We start from the raw sequence: 24,606 nt of genomic DNA, 5'->3' as shown, positions 1-24,606 counted from the left end.
AATTAAACAATTTTTTCATTTATGTACGTATTTAATTTATATAGTTATAGAAATAAAATAATCACCCATGTAAATTAAGCCAATCCAAATTTTTGATGTTGGAAAATGATTTAAGTGGCACTTTATCCAACTGGTTATAACTAAGATCTAGTGCTCTTAGAACTGATCCGGATGACCTGTAATTATAAAAAATATAAATATTTACTATACATAATATTATATTATAAGACGTATATTTCTTATAATATAATCATAGTAAGACTATAAATATTATTAAGCATAAGATAACGAATCAATAGAGACTAACAAAAATAAATATTTATATAATAATTATTAACTTCCAAACTCACTAATTTTTCTATTTTGGAACTTTAATAATTCTATAAAGAAATAATTTTTAAAGAAGTTATGGTCTAGTTTCCAAATTTAATATTGGCAAAATTAAAAAAAAAAGTTAATAATTTATTAGCATACAATAAGATAATATTATATTATTATGTAAATACTAAATGGTATAACACATTCAAATGTTTATATATTTCATAATATTTAGATAATTCAGAATATTTAAGACCCGTAAAGTCGCACTACTATATAGTGGTTGTTGAATGTAAAGTAAACGTATATAATTTAGTAAAGCATAATAAAGGATTATTAAAAATATGAATTCATTAAAAATCATTGAATAAGAAGAACGAAATTCTATATTTCTAAGGATAAAATATACTTATACTGCTATCAGTATGTAATTTCTTTTTCTTCTAGTAATTTAGCAGCTAGTGTCAATTAATTTTTTCAGAAAATAACGCTTTTATTAGGTATATTTCATATCTTATATAACATTCCTAGGTTTTATGAACTTGTAAGTTATAGTTGTAGAACGATGTTAATATCAATTATACGGCATTCTTGATATATATTTTTTTTTTCAAAAAAAGAACAACTTATAAGAAATATTAAGTCATCAACATTTTTTATTAAAAGCAAACATTTTATTGTACATAAATAAAAATAGGTAAAGAAAGTTTAGTTAGTTTTAGCAATAATAGTAATTTAACTAGATTCTAAAAGATTTTTAGAAATAGAGGTTAATAATATATTCTCCATTCAGAATTTTTTTCGTGTGTAATGGTTTACGATTTAATTAAAATTTAATACACCCATTTAAGTAACCTGCTCATTCTCATAAAAAAGAAATATTTTAATTTTAATTTAAAAATGTACTGAGAATAAAAATAATTATATATTAATAATAATACTCATAATAATAACGGTATAATATTTATTATAATTTTGATTTTTCAGTTATTTGAATTTCAATGATGACTCAACAACTTTAAAGTATAAAAACAAAACAATTATTTATTTTTTATAGTTTTTAAATCCAACAAGGTTGAAAATAATATTTTTCGTATTTCAATTAATTTTGTGTTCTTAAATATTTTGAAAATACAATTCAGATGGTTTGAAAGTTGGTTAAGTATCTTGTTTTAGTCATAATAGGGTACCTGATGATATCATAATACTTCTAAGGCATATCAGAATAAAACAATGCATTTGTCTTGTCTCTGATTATTGTACAGACAATGGCACTACATCAACTCAAAACGTTAATGAAATTATAATACCTTTTAATAATATTATGCAGAGCACCTAATATAGTAATATGTTAAGAGGACATGGACACCACACCCGTATATTTTGTCTCTGTCTTACATGCACACAATGTAGCAAATTTGCGTTCAGTAGAACACATTAGTTTTGTTAGCTTAAATATTAAAGCGAATTTATCTATTATCAAAATTAAAGGTTAGAACATAATTTATATTGTAGTATTGATATTTTCAGAGTATAAAAAAACTACAAATTGAAAATGATCATATCTAGCCAAAATAATCAAAAAAATCAATGCTATGATACTGAAAATTGTCTTAACTTTAATGCAGGACCGTATTTAGAGGCTACAGGATGATATTGTCTCGGGCTACTTTAAATGGAAGTGAGGCTATTTTTTTTATATTTAAATTGTATGAAATTTGTATTCGGTATTTTTTTTGTTGCAATGGGGTGGCAACTTTCTTAATACGACTTGCTTTAATGTTAGTAGTGCTCGGATTTTAAAGCATATGCCTCTTTTTTATATATGAGATAGAAATCTAATTTTTATATATAAATTCGTTTCACGTCATTCTGAATCCAAATAAACTAATTTATTTTTGATTTTCTTGCCTTTTTCTATGTAAATTCTTATTTTGCTTAATTCAGTTATTTCAGCTGTAGAATTTTTATATGTGAATTATGTTATTATAGTAATAATAAAAAATTGAATTAATAAGAAACGTAAAAATCCCGAATGCGTTGTATGTATTGGATAATTAGGTATTGTTTTCGTTATCGGCTTGTTTATTAAATGTATTAAACGTTTATCGTACAGATTATCTATAGCATCGATATCGATCATTTGAAAATTTAAGATTTATTGTTGTTATTTGAAATCTCTTATATGAACTATGTACCGATCATTTTAGTGGATTGACTGTTGTTTTCTATGTATACAAATATTCCGTTGGAAAATATACATAGTTTTACTACTGCAAATCTAGAGAAATAGATGGTAATTAGTTCGTTTTTTAATTTAAATTCGTTTTTAAAATTTTTTATTAATTTTTATAACTAGTTCATTTTAATTTTCAGTCATATTTTTTAAAAAATAAATATATTTGTTTTTTTTTGTTTTTTTTTGTTTAAACAATCGTGTTCTTTTATAGTTGTTAATTATGCTTTAATATTCGAGCCCTAGTAATAAGTAAATTATCTCAAATATTAAAGCCAACTGCACATAATATGTTCAACTAAAGGCAAAGTTACTATATGTTGTATGCTATAAGACGGATGTAACATATGCTAGTATGACGTCCTCTTGATAATACTACCATTTCTAATATTACAGAAATATAGTGGGTAAAGAAAATTTACGAATTACGTGTAGAATTGAGATGCGTTTTAAGTATAATTGTATAACGTAAACAATAGAATATTAATTATTAGTTTATACATTTAATTAAGAATTTTAACTCAATGTATGCAATGAGTTGTAGATAAAAAATATGTATAGATTCATACCTATGAATCTATCATTCAATGATGAAATTAGTACTGCAATAAGATAAGATTAATGTTGAAAAAAATAGTTACTATTGTATTTGAAAAAATAAATAAAACCCAAACGATGGTTAGGTTTTTAATGACAGTTTTATTACTAAAAAATGTTTAAAGTTCTTTACTATAGAATAAGTATCGAAAACCATAGGTAATAACTTTAAATTGATGATTAAATTAAAAAAAAAAATGAAGCATGATGTTTGAAATTAAAATTATATAACGTTTTATGTTATTAAGACTAATTGTAATGCATAAGACGAATGACAACAGATTGTAGAACTAAACTACAGTTAAGTTAGGCAAACATAAATGGTTTAATATGCCATAATATTATCATTTGTGTAGAAATGCTAATAAGTTCATAAGTGACTCAACTTTACAAAATGTATAATGTATAATCTCTTTATTTGTATATACATTAAAACGTTATGGTCATATTAAATTAGATTCTGATCCGAGTGACAAATGTATTATTATTACAATGATATGTGTATGTATTTAATATTTAACTTTTGTGTCAGAAGTTACTTTTTATAGGAGAAAAAATGCTCCGTTCGTCAACTTTGGGGGAGGTTTCTAGCAGAAAATTAAATCTAGTTTGTGCTTTGTTGGATCAAAAGTAGAGAGTTCTCAGTACTTTTGAAAATAATCTAGAAAAACAAAGAAAAAAGGAAAGTAGTTAACCGCTCAACTGTACAGTTTGTGTTTGGAGTACTTTGTTATTATGGAAGTTAGGTACTGTAATATATGTTTTAAATTTAAATTTAATGATAAAACATTAAATAGATATAAAAAAAAGTTTATAACGATAACAGATCGCCAACTATGATGTAAATATATATATTTCCATTGAATTTATTTATTTTACTATTAGTAATAGGGTAAATTAAATTAATTTTTGACGAAAATATTGCATTTTAAAATGCCATTGTTGGTATAAAATATAGCAATATATGTACGTAAAATCTTTGAGTCTCCAAAAATATTATTTTTAAAATACAACAAAATAACTAAAAACATTATTCTTCATTTATATATCAAAACATTTTGTTCAAATTTAAACTTTAAATGTTCACAAAAAATTGTGCTTAAATATTTTTTGGTTTTTTATTTTTAGTATAAACTATTTGAAGAAAATTGTACTAAATATTCAAGCTGTAGGTATAAAAATTTTAAATATTTTTAACTACATGATAATTTGCAATTTATTGTGATTTGATGAATTGGTTCAAAATTTGAATTTTTAAATGATTTTACAAAAAAAAAGTTGTATCACTGTATCTTAAATACTTTTAATTATTTAAAGTTACAACTTTAGAGAAACTTTATACTAAAGTTTTAAGCTATTTGATAAAATTAAAGTTTTTATTAATATTTACTTAAAGAAGAAATACTAAAAAAAGTTGACAATTTTAAATGTTTACTTATTTTTTTCGTTTTTAAATTACATCATTTATCGTATACAACGATATATCATTGAATTCAAATTTAACACATCCATTATAATGCTTCACTCGATATTTACTGTATTGTAGAGTGGTACCCACTTGCCCGCCTTTTAACATTAATTTGAACAGAATAAAAAATAACAGTTATATAATGGGACGAGAATAAAAGAAAATATATTTCTTCAACTTAAATACTTAAATTTAATATAATAATTGAATCTATATTTTTAATTTAAGTACCTGTAAATTGAAAATATAAATTATTATTAAAATTCTTAAAGAATTCTAAACAATCAATTTTATATGTAGTCAAATTTATTACGAATATTAAATGTTTATATTATATAATCATATAATACATTTACATTAAATGGTTATTAGTTATTATATTGAAATATTTAATAGTTTAAACTTACGCAAAAGCTCTTTCAGAAATTATCCCAATTCTATTGCTCATTAACCGTAGTGATTCAATGAGTGTTCCTTGTAATATATCATTGTCGACAGTCTCAATCTCAGATGACATTACATCCATATGACTTATCCGAGTACCAGTTGCTACTTCTATAAAAAAAAAAAAACAACAAATTTATCCAAAAAATTAATTATAAAAATGATAACACTCGTATTGTATTTTAAATATTGTTTACATATTTTATTTTAACTACCTTATATAATTTAGTTAAAATAATATGAAAAAGCAATAGTGTTACACACATTTTATTTTATTTATTGACATATTAAAAAAAAAATTAGTTAAATCAATAGAATTCTGATTGTGGATTATTAAATCTAATTACATTTATTATTTATTCTTTTGAATATAAAGTTAAACATTTTAATTATTAATAAAATAAGTGTGTTGTAGGAATTTTTTAGTATTTATGGCATAATTACATATTAACATGTAAATATATTTTATTGTTTGATTTAAAAATAAATATATTTGCAAGCTTTATTAAAATACAATAGAGCTAAATTAGAATAATTTATAAAGTATAGATATGTTAAAAAAAATCTATATTCATACTTATTTTTTTGATATCATGATTTAAACATCGTTATTTAAATATTAATAAATTGTATAAAATTATATTTGATTTATTTTGATTTATTCTATTGTATTTATTCGAAAAAAAGTACTATAAGACATACATATTTTATTTTTTTTTTTTACTGAAAATGATATCTAGATGTTGGTAGCTTTATAATTATTTTTTACTTAAGTTTTGGATTGAATATGTATTTTCAGTTACCTGGGATTGTATATAAAGGAACTGCAACACATGCGATGTGCATTCTTAATGCTTCGTCTGTTTTGCATGTACACATGCTGTTGAATAAACAAGGCGTCGCTGCTACTGTTGTGAGCATGATAACTAGAAGCGGAAAACATGATTTCATCTGAAAAATAAAGTGATCGATTAGTATTAAATATGTTATTTTAAACTAACAGCACGTGTAATTAATTATAATACGTATTATAAATGATTTACTGTTTTTGGTGATGGCCTAATTAATAACGCATTGGTACATAATACATACTATATGCATCCCAAAGCCACCAATAGTCTAATTAATTGATTTTTTTTTTTTTATTTATGCAAGTTAAAAATGTCATTATTATATTATACACAATGGGTTGAACACAATAGATACCTGATTTTATACAATATCATCATTTTTATATTATAGCAGTCCTCGTTATCACCGCCTACGTGTTACTAAATTACATTATTCATCTCACCGCATTAAATTATGTAATCATATGAAGTTATGTCCATGTAAGGTCTATAATACTTTATTAATTTTTTATTCAATATAGTAATAGTACCTACCGTATGTGGCTGTATCATTTGAGTTCTATCACATTGCGCTTTACCTTAGATAAATCTATCCATCTGTAGTATGACAACGGTTTTTTTAAACTACAATAATTTATTTATTTTCAGAATCAAATTTAAGGGGGGAAACCCGTAAAATTAGGATTAGATCAGTGGAAATTTTAAAAACGTACATTGTTAGTGGACCAATGTATTTAAATTTTAAATTTATTTAACTAGTTTCCGTTTTGTTTATTGACGTATACTTAAATAAGGAAATAGATATTTTGTTAAAATATATTTTTGTTATACACAAAAAAAAAAAACATGCAATAATTTGTTACAATTAATAGTGGACGTCAATAGGGCTCAATTCTATGTTGTTTAAAGACGGAAAAAGTCTAAATAACAGGTGGCTGTCCATGTTTGAGATTAAAGTCACAACTTTATTCGAATATATATTATATATGTTTATTTTACACCCACATTCGTATTGTCATTATGGGCAATCACATTCGAATTGGAGAAAAGCAATGTGCTCACGTCAAGCCAACGCCATAGCTATGAATTTAAATCACGTTTGGTTACGGGAATACAGGGTGATTTACTAAGAATTCATACCACATTGTAATAATATATTTAGAATTTTTAAGTTTATTCAAAGACTACATTGTTTTTAAACAATTATTATTATTATGCTATTACACAATTTTTTTTCAGATGAGAATCATTCTTTTTTACTATAAACTGTTAAATATATGATTTCATTGAACATTTTTAAGAATAAATTAAAATATAAATAGGTCAAATGTCAAAAAATAATTACGGCATGGGATGATGTTTTTAAATTTGAAATTTCTAAACATTAACATTAAAACAGAAACTTCAATTATTTACTTCAAAATGTAAAAAAAGTGTTTATCGCTGCAATAGGTATACTTTTAACGGTATAGAGATCCTATAGTATTTTATAGTATGGTCTCTAAATAAACTTAAAATATTCCAACAGTCAAAATATTTGAATAAACGTATTTTAAAAAGTTAAAAGTTGGTGAGTATACTTGGCGAATCACTATGTATACACGTAGTGGACAAGACTCAACAGTGTATTCATTTAAAGCTGACAGTAGATACACGCATCAGACACAACCGGAGATTAGGTATATGCAATATCGCTATTTGTTACCGGAAGGCGGAAACATTCCAAAGCTTGCTTATTCACCCCAACCAAAAGTTGTATGAATAAAAATCTATCGTTTTTACTCGTATATTTATTGCTTAAAATCATTATAACTATTAAGGCAACATGACGTATGTCATAAAAATAAATATATAGGTGATACTCGCAAATAAGAGTATGAAGAATAAATTATTAAAATATATATTAGGGTATTAATGAAATCGGTCACCCAGGCAGTTAATATGATGCATGTAAGACTATGCACATTATTATTGTACCATCTAAAATAATAGTAGAGTTAGTAGAAGATAACAGTTCATTATGTATAGGGACCATAGGGTATGTTGTATGTCTATATGAATATAATATGATATTAAAATTATAAATTAAAACTGCATAGAAACTGTTAGTGTAAAATCAGTAGGTATTATATTATGAAGATGTTTTGTAGTTATAAATAAAAAGAAAAATATACTAAAATAATTATCGAGATAACCCACAGAGTGGGAAAATTGTTTTTATTTATTATAATAATTACGAGAGATAATTTATGGGAAATAAGTACTATTCTGAACACTATAGCTTAATGGATGATTATCACGTAGATTAATTCTGATAGCGTAGCCACTCAGGAAGTGATTATGCCATATTATTATAAAAGGAAGTCCACGAGAAAACCATAATTTCAATTGTATTTTGATACTGAGTCCTGAACATCTGCATGCCTGTCTAGTTGACGGTTTTATCTTTATGACTTTAATATTTTTTGTTAAAATAATTATGTTACTTAATATATTATTATTGTTTTTATTTTTTTGAACTTGATTTTTTTTTTAATTTATTAATTTTTACTATCATACAGTTATACTATCCTGTACTTTTATAATACTATAGCAACATTGTACTCGATCGGACCGTAACAAATAATTTTCGAAATAAATTAAATTTAAATATACCAAACCATAGAATATTAGTTACTTTAATGTATTTCCAAATTTAACAGAGATAATATTATTTGTTCATAATTTTTTTATAATTTAGAACATAATTAAGAGTTTTTGGGCCAAACAACAAACGAAAAACAATAATATGTAAGCTACACTAAAAATATAAAAATACAAATATTTTCGTTTAATATCGAATGTAGGTATATGGTGGACGTTTCGGTTTGCGTTACTAGTTTAAATCGGAACATTTATTGTTTTTACCTTGTAGGCTATAAACACTACAATTACCAAACAATTTCATCAGTTCATCATGTATGTCAACGGCACACAGGATAACTATAATGTGAATTTCATAATGTATAGGTGTACGACGACAATATTCAGATTTAACGGAGTCGTGTGATAATATGTCGTACTAACGTATTCACACTTGGCGCACGGCGATGGATATAATTGGCCGTACAAAGGAACGAAGGATGCTCACGTAAGTTTTGAACCGAGAAATTGTGCAAAAGTTTAACCGTTTCCGTCAAAGACTCATAGAGTATATTACGTAGGAGACGAAAACGGCAAGTGCTATTATAATAATATGGGGTATAGGGCATGTATGTATATTCGTACTTACAATAAGACAACATCGTGACTTTTTTTTCCACTAGACGATTATCGTTCTTACACAAATTATTGTATTATATTGTACTATCATAATATTATTTTGTCGAGATTATATTTTTTTATTCGAAATATTTTATAACGACAATATTACATACTACACGTAACCTATCAAATACTTTAATTATATAATTATTAATTTGACGATTGTACAAGTCCAGCTGGCATTAAAAATAAACACTATACTATGATATATTGTTATACCTAGCCCCAGTTGAGAATTATTATTTCCGTCCAATCGCCAGCTATTTATTACTATTCGAAATATTTATACACACATTTCGAATTTTTATTATATATATATATTTTTTTTAGTCGGATGTGCAAGAAACACCGTTACGCAATAACGTTGACAGATACGAGTAAATCACTATTTATTTCCTGTTAAAATATCGAGGAAGCATCACCCCATTTTTCTTCACCAGTAATAATGATATAGCTATGTGACAAATGTTTATTGTAAAAAAAGTACATTAACAGCGTTAAATTATAAGACCAATCAGGGAATCATTAATGTCGAATATTCTAGTTTGTTATGGTTTTCAGCTTCGGCAAAATATAATTTTGCTCATAACATAATAAAGTATTTTTATTAAATATAAAACGTATAATAAAGTATACATTATTATTAACTAACACAGCAATAAATAATACTAAAATGTTATTATTACATAGTATTTTTTTATTAAAAATTAAAAAAAAACATTCGTCTTTGAAGTAAGTACAATTTAAGTCTATGCAAATATTTAAAGATAGAATTAGTATTTAAGTTATTAAAATATAGGTTAATTTAGTCAATTTAAATATAAATATTCTATCCATTATTTCGATTTTCATACAACTTAATATCTTAACTTCGTAATTTTAAAACCTATGATCTTTAATCTTATCTTTAGACTCTTTAATTAAAAGAATATTTAATAAACACTATAACTATTAAAACAAATCTTTAAAAAAATATTATTTATAATTAAAGTTCAAACAAGTTTAATCTGAATTTGTTTTTAAGACTCTTTTAATTTACTTATCATTATTGAACATTATGATGAAGTTATTAAAATGTTTAATCAACTGTGAACTTATTTTATATTTGTATTAGTTTATTGCGTATGCGATTTGGATATAAAAATTAGCAACAACGAATAAATATAACATAATTATAGTGTATATTATAGTAATTATCATTAAATTACTATAAATTTATTTATTTATTTGAATAGTTACATTTTAGTTTTTACAACGCAGCTGACATTCAACATATATTATTACTGGAAGATCTTTAAATACTATTTAAACAATTTGAGAATTATTTTGTGGAAAGAAGAAATATAAACTAACGTGTACTAAGATCAGTCTGGTGTTCATCTTAATATTTCTTAATATGACCATAACTAGCAAACTAAATACAGAACTAAGGTCGATGTGTGATTGACAATATTGACTATCATGTATTATACTATTATAGTTATATTTAACCTACTATACTTGAGAGAAATTTAAGATAGAACGAGTGATCTAAATAGGATTGAAATAGAATAGTTATCTAAAAAACTTTTCAATGATATCAACAATTATTTAAAATGGAATTAATTAGATATAGGTACTTATTATATATATATATATATATATATATGCGTTAAATCCAATTGTTATTATTATTGTTATTTTTTTTTTTTTAAGTTTAATTGTATTAATGAATTTTAATACTATTCGATTGTTAAAAGTTTTTTAATTTGTTATAGATCTAAAAGGGGTAAATATATTAATAACATAAGAAAATGATACAAAGTTATCTAACTTGGATGTGTCGTCTTCTAAACTTTTTCTAAACGTTTTCTAAATATTAAACATGTTAATTAAGTTTTTTATAAGCTAATTAATTAGGTATTTATTTATGATTTCAATACGTCGATAACGTCTTTATCTATATACTATAAGATTAACTGCTGTAGTGCGTCCGATATTATAATAAACGTAAAAATTACAATAAAGTTAGTTACAAATTTAGGTATGTTTAGAACAAATCATTCATCCTCAAAAGTTATATTTTTATTCTATCAACGCACAAAACTATCGCTGAGATATTCATTAATTTTTTTGTATTGAAATAAAAAATTATAAAAAAATACCATAAACTACAATGCAAGTCATTTTTAAAAATATTATTTCAGTTAAAATGCATTTTTTAACTCATTTTTGCTATTTTTTTTTTTTTTTTTGAAAGTTTTTAAGACATTAAAATTCGATTTTTATTTACAATAAATTGTAAATTTAGTCGCCAAGTTAGATTTTAAATATTTCATTTATCTATCCATAAGTTATTTTTAAATCCATTTTATCTATATCAGTGTTTTTGTAGTATAGTTTTAAATATTTTAGTTTATTACTTTTTGGACCGTACAGTCAGTCATATTATAATTTCCCAATTTATGAAACACACAAATCGTTCATATTTACTAGACTAAAACAAATTTCATGAATTTTTGCAACTGATTATACAAATTTATTACTGTAAAACTTAAAAAATTACATTAAGTAATAACTAATGAAAAATGATATGGAAAATGTATTTCCATGATATTATATATAAATATACAAACTTAATATTTTTTATGATACTGTAAATTACATTTAAAAAATAGTAACGGTTAAACTTTTAATTAATATTTTATAATTTTATTTTTAATTAATACCATACGTAGATAATATCTATATAATAATAATATAACATGATGCGTTTCTGAATTTTCTTGTATTATTTAAATAGTTAATAGAAAAAGTATGGCGTACTCCATCGTTTACTAATAATTACTATTGAATATAATAGTAATAACTTATTATATTAAATGAAAAACAAATTAAAAATTTAAGTTAAAATCCAAAGTAGTTTTATAATTATATTCAATTTAATAGTAGGTAGTTAAACACATTAAACATATAGTTTATGAAAAAGTTAGTTTATCGTTCCTATACTTATTTTAATGAACTGGAAAAAAATGTGTTCACCACTTACTTTATTACATTCTATATTATATACAGGTAATAATCTTATTATTGTTTTATTTGTTATTAAGATTTTCAATAATGTAAGAAAATAAATGTAAAAAAGAAGTTTTTTTACGGATATTCATCTAATTTTATACTATACAAAGTAAAAGTTAAGCTTTAAAAATATTGTTTATATGCTCGACGTCAAGAAGCTAAAACGGTTATATAAAAACCAGCTTGTTATGACTAGGTACCATCATTATTTTGTAAATTAAAATAAAAATAGTAAAGTATTTTTAAGATTTTAAGACATGCGAAGTATAGAAGAATGAAAAATGCATTATGGTTATTTTAAAGTAACTCCAGTTAATGATGTACAATTTATTTTATTAGTTAGGACTTTTAGTCATGCAGAATGTTATAGCTTATAACAGTTATTATTATAAAAACTTTGAATTAAATTATATACGTAGTAGGTACCTTTCAAACAGTTAAACGGCTGAGTAATGTACAAATAAATTCTCCATTCTACATATAACAAAATGTATTTTCATATTTTATATACACTAGAAAAGGTTATATTGAAAAAAGATATAAATGTAGTAAAATGTTATTATACTTGTCAACATTCGTAAGCACAAATATTTAAATTAAGTAATTTGTATTTATATGTTTGTTATAAATAAAAAAAATACCACGATAAGCTCAAAGATATTATTTTGATTTAAACAGTTTGAATGAGCGTAACGAGTAAATAAATGACCTTATTAGAGTATTTAGTGTACAATGTGCAATATATATTTAGTTAAAAATAGTGTATTAAAAATCACTGAAAATGCTATTTAATAAAAAGGTAAACCGTTAACTTATAAATTTTATAATTGGGAGTTTTGTTTAAGCTACTAGATTAGGTTTTACTTATAACATACATAGAACTATAATAGGAGCTCTTATTTTTCATAATTTTGTACACTTTAATTAAATAAAAACTAAATTCTTTAAATTTAATATTAATAAAAAATCCAAAACAAATAAATTTGTAATTTATTAAAATATGTATTTAACTATACTTAATAATATTAATCACAAAAAAATCAAGTTAGTATAATTGATTCTTTTCAAATAAATTCAAAGAATCGATTTTTCGGGAATTTCATAATTTATTTAATCTAATCAGTAACATATTCTCTCAGATTGTATTTAATGATTACAATAAAAATATGTTTTGAATACAAATTTGTATTTTGATTTCCACAACTAAAACTTTTATATGGAAATCTATGCTTATGGAACACCACTAAGAGAATTGTTTTTCCTTTTTACTGATTGAATTTTACTTTCGGGATTAAAATGTGTGTGAATAATTAACTTTTAGTAAAGTCAATATTTGTACATACATATATCCACTCAGAGTCCAGGAATATTCCCAGGTTAAGTAACTTTTCACCTACATGTATGAAAACACAAAGGGTTTTCAAACCATTAATAATATATCCTGCAAGAACACTTTTGACATAAAGACTTTAATTTTCAGAGTACCGAATTGAGCTTTACTCATTTATTGATAAAATCTGTTATAGTGTTGATAAAATTATTTTTGTACGTATAAGGATTATATATTAATTCCCATCTATAGATAGATACCACTTTTGTATATAGGTTACCTTATAGGTATTGAAGTATATAGTATTATAAAATATGACATACTTATATGATTGTGTAATACTGTAATATATTTTGAAATAGTGGAATTATGCCAATAATTTGTACTTTACTTGGCCATGTTCTTTTAAAAGATGTCTACTTTTTTTTTATATAATTTGTCAAGTCAATAATTTAATATGATATGCTTTTTTATTCGGTTTTTAATGATAAGCGAATATTTTAAATGTTAACAAATTGTTTTAAATTTATTTAAATTGTGTTAAAGAAAAAATTATTAAATTCTTATTGAAATATAAATATAATTAAAATACATTTTATTTAAATATTGTTTTTAAAATATTTGATTAAATGATTATGAAAATTAATGAATAACTTATAAAAATATATAATAACTATTATGTTTACATTAATTATGAAACAGTTATAACAATTACATATGTATTATATAATATACTATATTATTCTACCAGTTATGATAAACTATTTTTATACAAATAGCTCTATCCGTGATCAACAGAGATGGTTAATAAAAATTTTTTATGATATTTTGCCATATTGAAATTACAATATTATAGTATATTTATGCACATTTAAAATATCTAATTTACAATAACTTTTATATTTAGTATTTATTACCATATTGGATAAAATATTAAAATTAAATATAAATCAATCAAAAGAAAATTTAATGAAGATTCTAAGTTGATTGGGTTTTTTTTTCTTGATAAATTTGTGATGAGTTAAAATAATGTAAATCTATATATTTTCTTTGAAAGTCTTTACATCTAATACCAACAAATACAATAAATATTATTATTATAATTTAAAACTAATAAAGAAACTTAAAATTTACATTATAATAATATTATATTCGTTCTAATAATAATAAAAAGTGCTCGTTATTTCTTTATTTGCTCATATTTTATTTGTTAACTAGATTTGTGTTGAATTGATACATAATACATATATAGATCATAATGTTTGTATTTTAATATGGTAAATTTATCTATGTTATTATTTAGTTAAATTTTAGTACATCTGAAAACTTTTAACATGTTTAATAGTCATAATATTAATTGACCTTATACCTACTCAGTACCTACCTACGCACATTTTATTAGATGTTTATCTATTCGCATGAAAATACTTAATACGTTGAGGGTTACTAATAACTACAAAGAATATAATCAAATATTTATCATTGCGTTTGTAAAAATATCATTGTCATATAACATATAAAATAGTTACACAGCCACACAAGTTTGAAAGTACTTACCTATGTAAGAATCATAATATTATATGTACAATATAATACAGATCCTACATGAATGTATTATGTATGTGATAATAATTTATTTATTTGAATAAATCTCTGTATAAATAATTTATTCAACATTTTTGTTTTGGTTTATATCTTTTTAATGAATAATAGAAAGACTACCCACCCTATTCTGTTAATGGTAGATTTATATTATTTTTATTTTTATATGGTTCTTAAAAATATAGAAAATACCTTAAGAATTTTATTTAAACTACTTAAGAATGAAATAGATTGTAGCTGCTTATAATAAAAACTAGTTTGTAAAAGTAATTTTAATGATAATAAGGTAATGATTTCTATTATTTTTCAAATTAAGTCACTGGTAAATGTGTTAATTTCAATTGTTGATTTTATTCATTTAAATATTTTTTAATATTATGTGTTATGTTGATTTATTGAATACAATATATATATTTAAATTTAACATTGTGAAATCATAAATGTTACCAATTTTCTTTATTTTCTTTAAGTTTGAATATTTTTGCTATGGAACATATTTACTTATTTATACGTAATTATATAATAATAATATATATATTATATTGTATATTATAATATATGAGTGTACGAATGTTATGTTGTTATTATGTCATTTTGTAAGTATAATTAATTGTACAATTATAATAATGATCATAATAATTCTTTCTTGATAAAATACATATTATAAATAATAGAAAGATTATGTTGAATACATTTTAAAAGCCAAATAAAAACGTTTTATATCTGTATATTATCTCTTCATAGTATGTTAGGTGGGAATGTAGACCATTACATATTAATGTTGCTCGAGGCAGTTCGTTTGTTTAAGACATCCAAATTGTAAAGCTATCCCTAGCAGTAAAGAAAACCTACCTCTTAAGGAATATTTTAGCCACAGGGAGTTGCTATGGTGTATCCCACTCATTCTCTTACTAAACGAATGAAGAAGTCTTGTCCGGTAACAGAAATCTCATACAATATTCACACGCATCGTCGCATTGGTCTTGTACTAAAGCCGTTACAGTTAGAAATTATTAACCACTGTAGACCAAAGAGATGTATTCGCAGGTATATTATATGTATTGTACTTATACATGATTTATTTTTTTTTTACCGTTCATAAAAGTCCTAATAGTGTAAAATTATAATTAATTAAATTTTACTACAAATAAATATAGATTACATGTACCTATATCGTATGTACATATATTTTTTTTATTATGTATAGATTCGTATTTCACAAATCGTTGAATTCAACAAAATTTATACGGAAAATGAAATTTATTTTTATATTCATAATATTAATAATTGTAATATCTAAAGTTTGCAAATTTTTAAACTTTAAAATCTTGAAACATTACACTAGGTATTACTTAAATTATAAAGTCGGTGTACCATAATTTTAAATATGTAAATTAATTTTAAATTATCTATATACAGGCATGTTTAAAATTCTCAAATATTTTTATTCAAATTTAACGCATCAGATACTACAATGACCTATTCCAAAACGAGGTTCACTCGATATACGTATATAATGCACAGCAGAGTAACTTCCTCGGTTTATTTTTTGTATTGATATCCTCCCATGGAATGATGAAACAATAAAAATGCTTTAATATTCAACTTTAAAGATTTGTAAAAAATGTATGAACCTATTAGTACTTAAGTACTTAATATGTTGATGGTTTTAAAAACAAGTCCCCAGTTGAATTTAATCTTCCATGGCATTTTATTTTTGTATATTCCATCAAAATTCTTACCTAAATTATTTTATTTTTTGTTTCACCTTATTTTAAAATATGAAAAAGTTAAACTTTAGTGACTCCTTGTTTTTTAGTTATTAATATTCTGCATGATTACTGTTGCTTTTAATTGTTGTATTCTTAAACGTATATACTATCAATAATTGGTATTATGTTCAGAGCATCAATATATATGATATAATAAAGTGGCTGCAATGTTTTTAATGCGATAAATTTGCCATGCCATTATTGCCACAATATTTTGATGTTACCACTCAGGCTGACTTGAATATTATTGAATGTAAATTGGCATAAATCTACTATAAAAGTAATTATTAGTTAATAAAATGTTTGAAAAATATTATATACCTACCTATTTTTTTAAAGTAGAGTTATTTATTTATTATAATGTATAAATATACTGAATCAATGAATAATTATTTCACTCATTTTAATTTTAAAAATAATCTATAACGACTAATATTATTATATTAATAAACGAAATTAAATAAAAAGTAGATATTGATTTTTTGCATTTTTATTTAGATATTTACCTAATGTTGTTTTTCAACGTTGATAGTTTTTTTTAAAAAACAATTAGTGTCTTATGTTAATTGAATCAATCAGTATTTTTGTTTAGTTCAGCTATATAGTATATTTATGTTAAGATATTTCAAGTGACCAAGAGACCGAGAGATCATTCTGTGAATATTATGACGAAAAGTGTACTTATACTAACATGTATTTTAACAAAACTTTAAGTTTGATATTCATTATTAGCTGCAAGTGTTTTTATTAAATACAAAATGTATTAAAACATTATATATGTGTATTATCGTTTCATTTCAATAAATAAAATGAAAACAGTAGGTACGATGTAGTTTGTAGTTACATGGATAATAACTGTAGTTCCAAACATCGGGTTAAGTACGTGATTATGATATTGTACAAATAATGTAGGTACACCGTATACGTTAAAATGTTTAAGTATTATAAAATTATTTATTCAATGTTTAATATAATATATTATGTATAAATAAATCATAGTAAAAATACTACAGTATAAATTTCAAAAATATAATAAAAATCTCGTAATAGATATATTTTCATAATAATCATAATAGCATGAATCAAATATAGATATAATAACTCATTAAATTATAATATCGATTGTTTATAATAGTATCTAAAGATTTTAAAATCAATGTAAGTAATCTAACTACCTAGATAAACTAAAGTAAATTTATCGCATACCTACCATTTAACATTGTTTTATTGTGTACGTATACCGTAAGTCTATAACTAACACGGGCCTTTGACAATGATGACCACCGCTATTGTATGATAAGCGAGAATTGCTAGAAACGCATATTATTTATACTATAATAACATTTAATTTGTACAAAAAAAGAACATTAGAGTCGTTAAAAATATTTGCAGAAACTACCCTAGGTTATGTTGTAATCTAAAACCTAGATCTTAAAATTACGAAACTCTATAATGGTCGTGGTTAAAGAAAAAAACGTTAGGGATCATTAGTGACCGGCTAAGTTAATTATTGGGGTCAACTTTTTAAAACTTTTTTTTTTTATTTACTTACTGTTATAATATAGTAAGGTAATATAGTTCATGTATTTTTATTTTTTTTTTGCTTAAAATTCAACTATTATAGTTTTTTCACATAGGAGATATTCTGAATATACTTTATAACTATAGTTTTATAGGCAAATATTATAATCTACCAGATAATTTAATAGATTTCATTAAATTATCGATAATAATTATCATAATTAGATATAATTTGTATCGTTATTTTTTTAAATAGCTTTTAGGTAGCCTAGTATAGACAATTTATTTATTTTTTATTAATAAGAAATCTTTATTTATCTCTTTAAAGAAAACGTTACAACGGTTAGGTTAATTAAACATCCATAGTATTTTATATACCGTCATGATAGTTCATATTATTTCAAATATTGTTAAAACGTATGTTTATTTTACGTAGATGTTTAAACATTTAATCGATTTAAAAAGTTTATTATATTGAATATACAGTTTAAATATTATTAATCCTATATTTAAGTACGAAATAGATTACTTTAAAACTTTAAACATTTATCTATATTATATTATATAAACAATATAAGCATTGAGTCTTAAGACTCAACTAATCGTTAGGACTCGATTAAGTATACAGTTTAAGTGTTGTTTGTGTACTAAATAAATATTATATACCTCATGATATTTTTCGTTACGTAGCATTAAATATAATATAACTATACAATCGTTTATAATATCTTAATTTTGTGTGGATCGTCTATTTCTTTTAAGTTTAACATTACACCAAAATCTCAAGATCCGCATATAGTATATACTTATGTCTTATATATAAACCCGAAGTGAATATGTTTTAGCATAGACTCATAGATCATTAACAGCTATCTAATTAAATTGATACCATACCGTAGAGTTTAATAAATCAATATATTTAAGTTTTTATAACATATCATACATTATTGTTGTGATATGAAAATTATTGTTTGCTTGTTTGTTTGTTTTCCAAATGCAATATTAGCTGATTTATACCCTATATGTGTATATCCATAATGAATTATTTTAACTGACTGGGAAGTTTTTGAATAAAGTTCAAAACTATTTATTTTTTTTTATGAATGTAATACCTAACTTTGTTCGGAGAATATTCAAAAAGGGAAGTCGGTTACCACTCGAATTTTAAGTGTGACATTATCAGCCTGATCACTTGTAATATTTCAACACACGTGGTTTAGAGGAAGCAAAAGTAGATTATCCGTTTAACCGGACCTTTCCCTATACATACCCTTAGGGGTATGGTTGATGCGCTAAAACTTCATGGAGGTATATATAGCTAGTGAATCGGTTAACGATAAGGGAAAGCAATAGCTGGGTAGATTTTGCCTCAACATCGGGTGTGACACAAGGGATGGAAGATATTCGATCGATAATAGTGGTCGGAGTTACTCTAATCTGGTACATTTTCAACTTCCTGTCTCCTACCCTCGTCTTTCGTGTATGACCTGTCGCCCATGTGCCGCCTGAACTAATTTTGGTAACCCCAACCCTCCTTGGACTCGTTACAAAAGTTTGTTTTCGTAGTTATATCAAATTTACTCACATTTTCTGCCTATATTTCCTCCGGGAAGAGTGTTAGAATGAAGCAGCAATCAATCAAGTAAACATATAACTAATATCTTATAAAATATTCTTTTGGGATTAAATTTACAATTTACTTTCTTTGGTTGTGAACAAACATTGTCAATTTTTAAACTTGGTTTATACTAAAAATGACCTATACTTTAGTTTCATTATTTTCTCAACGAGATGACATTGTTATAGTTGTATATTCCAGTAAAACTGATTTTTACTTCGTGAATAAAATATGATGTCCATTTTAAAACTTTAAAAAGTGTATTGATAAATTCTAAGAAACTCACTACCAACGTAAATAGTATTTAGAGTTTATTTATCAACTTTACAAACTCCTTAACCTCTTTTTAAAGTTATTTTTATTATATTGGAAGACTTTTAGGACTTAGATATAACATTTTTATGTTAAAATAGTATTTGATGTTATATACAGTATATTATACTTAAAATTTAATTTATTTTTAATCAATTTATTATTGTTTTCAAAAATTAAATAAATAATTTTATATTTAACATAAAAAATAATTTGAAAATAATTTACGATAATAATTATGTTTTTGTTAATAATGAGGTAGTAATATTACATGAGAGGCATTAAAAATATTTATAAAATAAATTTTATTAATTTATAATTTGGAAAATTAAATTGATAAATAAATATGTTCTTATTTTATGATTTGAAAATTGAATTGATAAATAAATAAACTAACAAATATATTATAAGAGTTCTTTTATACATTTATAATTGAATATGATTTACGATAATTAATTGTTTGTAGTGATATGAATAATTTTATATTTTTATATTTTACATGTAATTGAAGATTTAATGTATTTAGTAAAATAATTTTATTTACTTGTTAATAATAACAACAAATTGAATATATTAACAATTTTAATTATAAATAAAAAAAAAATTACTAGGTAGTATCTAGAAAAACAAATGCTTAATATTTACAAAGGAAAATGTCGGGAGTTAATGATCACCCCTTGTGCACGAATAACCGTAATTGTTATACCGGACTCGCCTGAGTCATAACATGTTACCCTAAAGTCCCTTTAGTTGTAGTCTTATAGATAGTCGCGTACTTGACACATGTCCTCCTTTATTTCATCATTGGGTTGTAGGGTAGGTACAGAAAATGACACACACTCTTGTTGTCCTGACGACGGCACATAACCACTAAACCTCTTTACCGTTCCACCAAAACCAAACAAAAAGTTTCCGAAAAATAAATTTTCTCTCTGTCCTCCTCTATTTTTCTGCTAGGATTTGTCAACGCCGGCTTCAGTTAATCCGGGTTCCCGATGTTTTGATAGGTTTCAGTTTGATGATAACATATAAAACTCATTGCGTTGCCTTCACCACTTAGACTTGCAAAGTGATAGGGCAAAAATCAGAATGTTTTACTGGTTTTTATCATTATATCTGCTGGTTCAAGCAGGACTTCTAATATAGAACTTTATCCGTCTACCAATGAATTCTAAAACGATAAATTGAAATAGATACATTTACGGTGTACTCGCTAAATAAAAAAAGAACCGAGAAAGATTGAATGATTGTTGTCATCGTAATGTATAAAACCATTCTTATTACATCCTAATAATACACCTGAATAAAACTACAATAATATTATGATGAATATAATTTTATAGATTGTTTAATAAAAACAATAAAATAAGTAGATAAATTATGCATTAACAAACACGTAAAAATACGTTTCGTATTCGTAAATATTATTTTAGATTTAAATAAAATTTAATTTATGATTTTTTTTAAATTAAAAACTATGTGTAGATAATTATAATTTTGATTATTTGAATAGTTTATTTGTATACAAACGCATGCACTGTAGTCTATAATAATGAAAAAAAAACCTTTATTTGTAATACATTATTTACTAGTATATATAAATTGCTTAAAAAGACCATGTGCGGGATATAATACCTATTTGATGTACAAACGATAAAACAATAAAAATATACCTATATATATATATATATATATATATATATTATACCATATTCTCTGTGCGCTTTCGTTATAATAACAAAATACAGGTTTCTTGCAATTTTACGTTTACCCAGAGTACAACTGATAAATTGGGGAAAGACAAATGTCTTATTATTTATGCTTTGGAGAATGGAAAGGATAGTGGTGGTCCATGGTAAAAAAAAAAAAAACGTTTGTGGTGGCAGGAAAGAGAACTACTACACAGGTTGTTAAGAGTGGCAATAAATCAAGACAGTTTTATGCGGGTTGGCGGAAAACCCCTCTAGTCTCCCTCGTGACCGTCATTGGGCCGGAGTGGAGCACCTTCCAAACAAAACTAATTTCCTGCGGGAGCTTTCGTGCAAGCTCAGTTTTATTATTTTTATTTTGCTTTTTTATATATATGATAGGGAGAATGTGTTATATTAGCGAACCATCATTCAAAACTCAAAAATACAAATATCGTTACGTTTTTAATATATTATAATATATAAATTTATCAATTATTAAAACTTGTAAACGTTTCGAAAACATCACTCAAAACTAATTGGCCTTTAGTTTTTAAAAATGTAAAGTACTCAAAAACTTATAAAAAATTTAATCCATAATCAAAAACAATACAGGTTTATTTCAAATAAAATATTTGTAAAACTGATAACTTCAATGGCGTTGGCTAATGACTATTGTCTATTCTTTCATATAAATTTATGAAATATATAAACTATAGTTATACCTATTTATAAGTATTTCTAACTTATACACGTTAAAATCACAATAATATTTACTTTTTTTCTTTAACACAAATGCTTGTGTATTATTTAATTTCTTGGTCGTATTATCATAACGTTTTAATATTATCTTTAATGCATAGATAATTATTTAAAATAAAACATCATGGTTTTTAAATATTATTAAATTAAAATAGTTATCATTTTTACGTGTGATTATTATATTTATGAAAATTCGAGTAAATGCGTTAATAATAACTTACGACTTGAAACAATAATACAAATGCGTACAAGTTCAAATAAAAACATCGTCCAGTTTTAAATATGTAGATGCAGGTAATATATTTCTCTGAAACTTTACGACAGACAGTTAGCGGTTATATGCAAATTTATATTTATAAATATTCTTTCAGAAATTAGTAATATAGGTCAATTAGTGTAAATAGAAAAACTGCTTAAACGGAAAAAATACATATATATATTTATATATATATATATATATGAGTACGCGTAAGTACAGTAACATAAATTGTTTATGTACCAAGCGATTTTTTAAAGATTATCTGTCAAAAAAGCTACGTAGGTATATATTGTGTTTTGACTTTCATGTCATAATCCCACTATAATCAGTTGATAACCATAAATTCATAATAAAGTCACGCATGAACTGGATGAATTATTTATGAAAAAAACCAAACTATTTTTGTGAATAAAATAAAATGTTATAGATTCAAGTCAAAATTATTATCAGTGAAGTCATGTAACTTTTCCAAAGACAACAATACTACTACATTGCGTTATTTTATACTTTGTACTTAATAATGAGTTAACATATATAATATTGAAATTGATTTCAATTTTTTAAAATTATACAAGAATATAAATAAAACTATATAGGTTTTAAAAACAAGCACTTAATCGAAAATATTCTGATAATACATATTATATTATTTAAGAGTCCAACCAACGGATGTATGACAACATTTTTTAAAAATTAAAGAAAATAGAAAGGTCATTATAACATAGGTACTTATTATTTTAATATTATAGTATATTACCATGTTTAATATATATATATTATTATTATTATTATTATTATTATTATTTCTTACTACGAAATTAGTAATAAATCCAGTTTCATTTTCTTTATTGTCTATAAAATCTTATGAGGAATATTTTTCTCGTGGCAACCAATATACGATAAATAATATATTTTACGGAATGACCAATCGTGTTTATAGTACACGTAAAATCAATCGTATTTATATATTTTATACCACGTATACTCGAAAACGTTCGGAGAAGTCATAAACAATAAGTATATAAATACAAGGTTACACAAAAGTTTCCACAGTCTGTCGGCACCTCAACTTTTCTAGGAAATTCTACACGTAAACGGTAAACCACTTTACAGTCAAGACACATAATTTTAAGTACTTCTATACGAACTAACTATATCTGAAAATAGATTTGTAAATTAGATGAATGACACCTGTAAAAAAGCACCGTAAAATTTATTTTCAATTGTTTAGTGCAAACATATTACTTAGTACAATTATTATTGGGTATTATACAATCTTTCAATGTGATCGTCATGAACGTTTGGTTTACCGGACAACTATATAGATATAAAAAAATAATCTGTTTATCCTTAAAATAAATAATAAAAATAAAATAAAAAAATATTTCGTAATTCTATATATTTTTGTACTTACTCTAGATTTAGAGTTTTAGACAAAAGGATAATAATATAACAGAAAAAAAACATA

At 23.7% G+C, this 24,606-nt stretch overlaps 1 protein-coding gene across 1 annotated transcript in view; it reads right to left on the bottom strand.

Moving 5' to 3' along the window:
• LOC114122093 (chaoptin) overlaps positions 1–24,606 on the bottom strand; it is an 80,810-nt gene that overhangs the window by 14,571 nt on the left and 41,633 nt on the right. The window contains exons 3-5 of the mRNA XM_027984657.2: positions 5,867–6,014; positions 5,027–5,174; positions 66–176 (exon numbers count right to left, since the gene is read on the bottom strand). Of these exons, the coding sequence (XP_027840458.2) occupies positions 66–176; positions 5,027–5,174; positions 5,867–6,014 (407 nt within the window). The remainder of the gene's footprint in view (positions 1–65; positions 177–5,026; positions 5,175–5,866; positions 6,015–24,606) is intronic.

Source organism: Aphis gossypii, chromosome 3, assembly GCF_020184175.1.
Source record: "Aphis gossypii isolate Hap1 chromosome 3, ASM2018417v2, whole genome shotgun sequence".
Lineage (NCBI taxonomy): Eukaryota > Metazoa > Arthropoda > Insecta > Hemiptera > Aphididae > Aphis > Aphis gossypii.
Note: the sequence above shows the minus strand (reverse complement) of the source record. Positions and strands in the feature narration are given on the sequence as shown.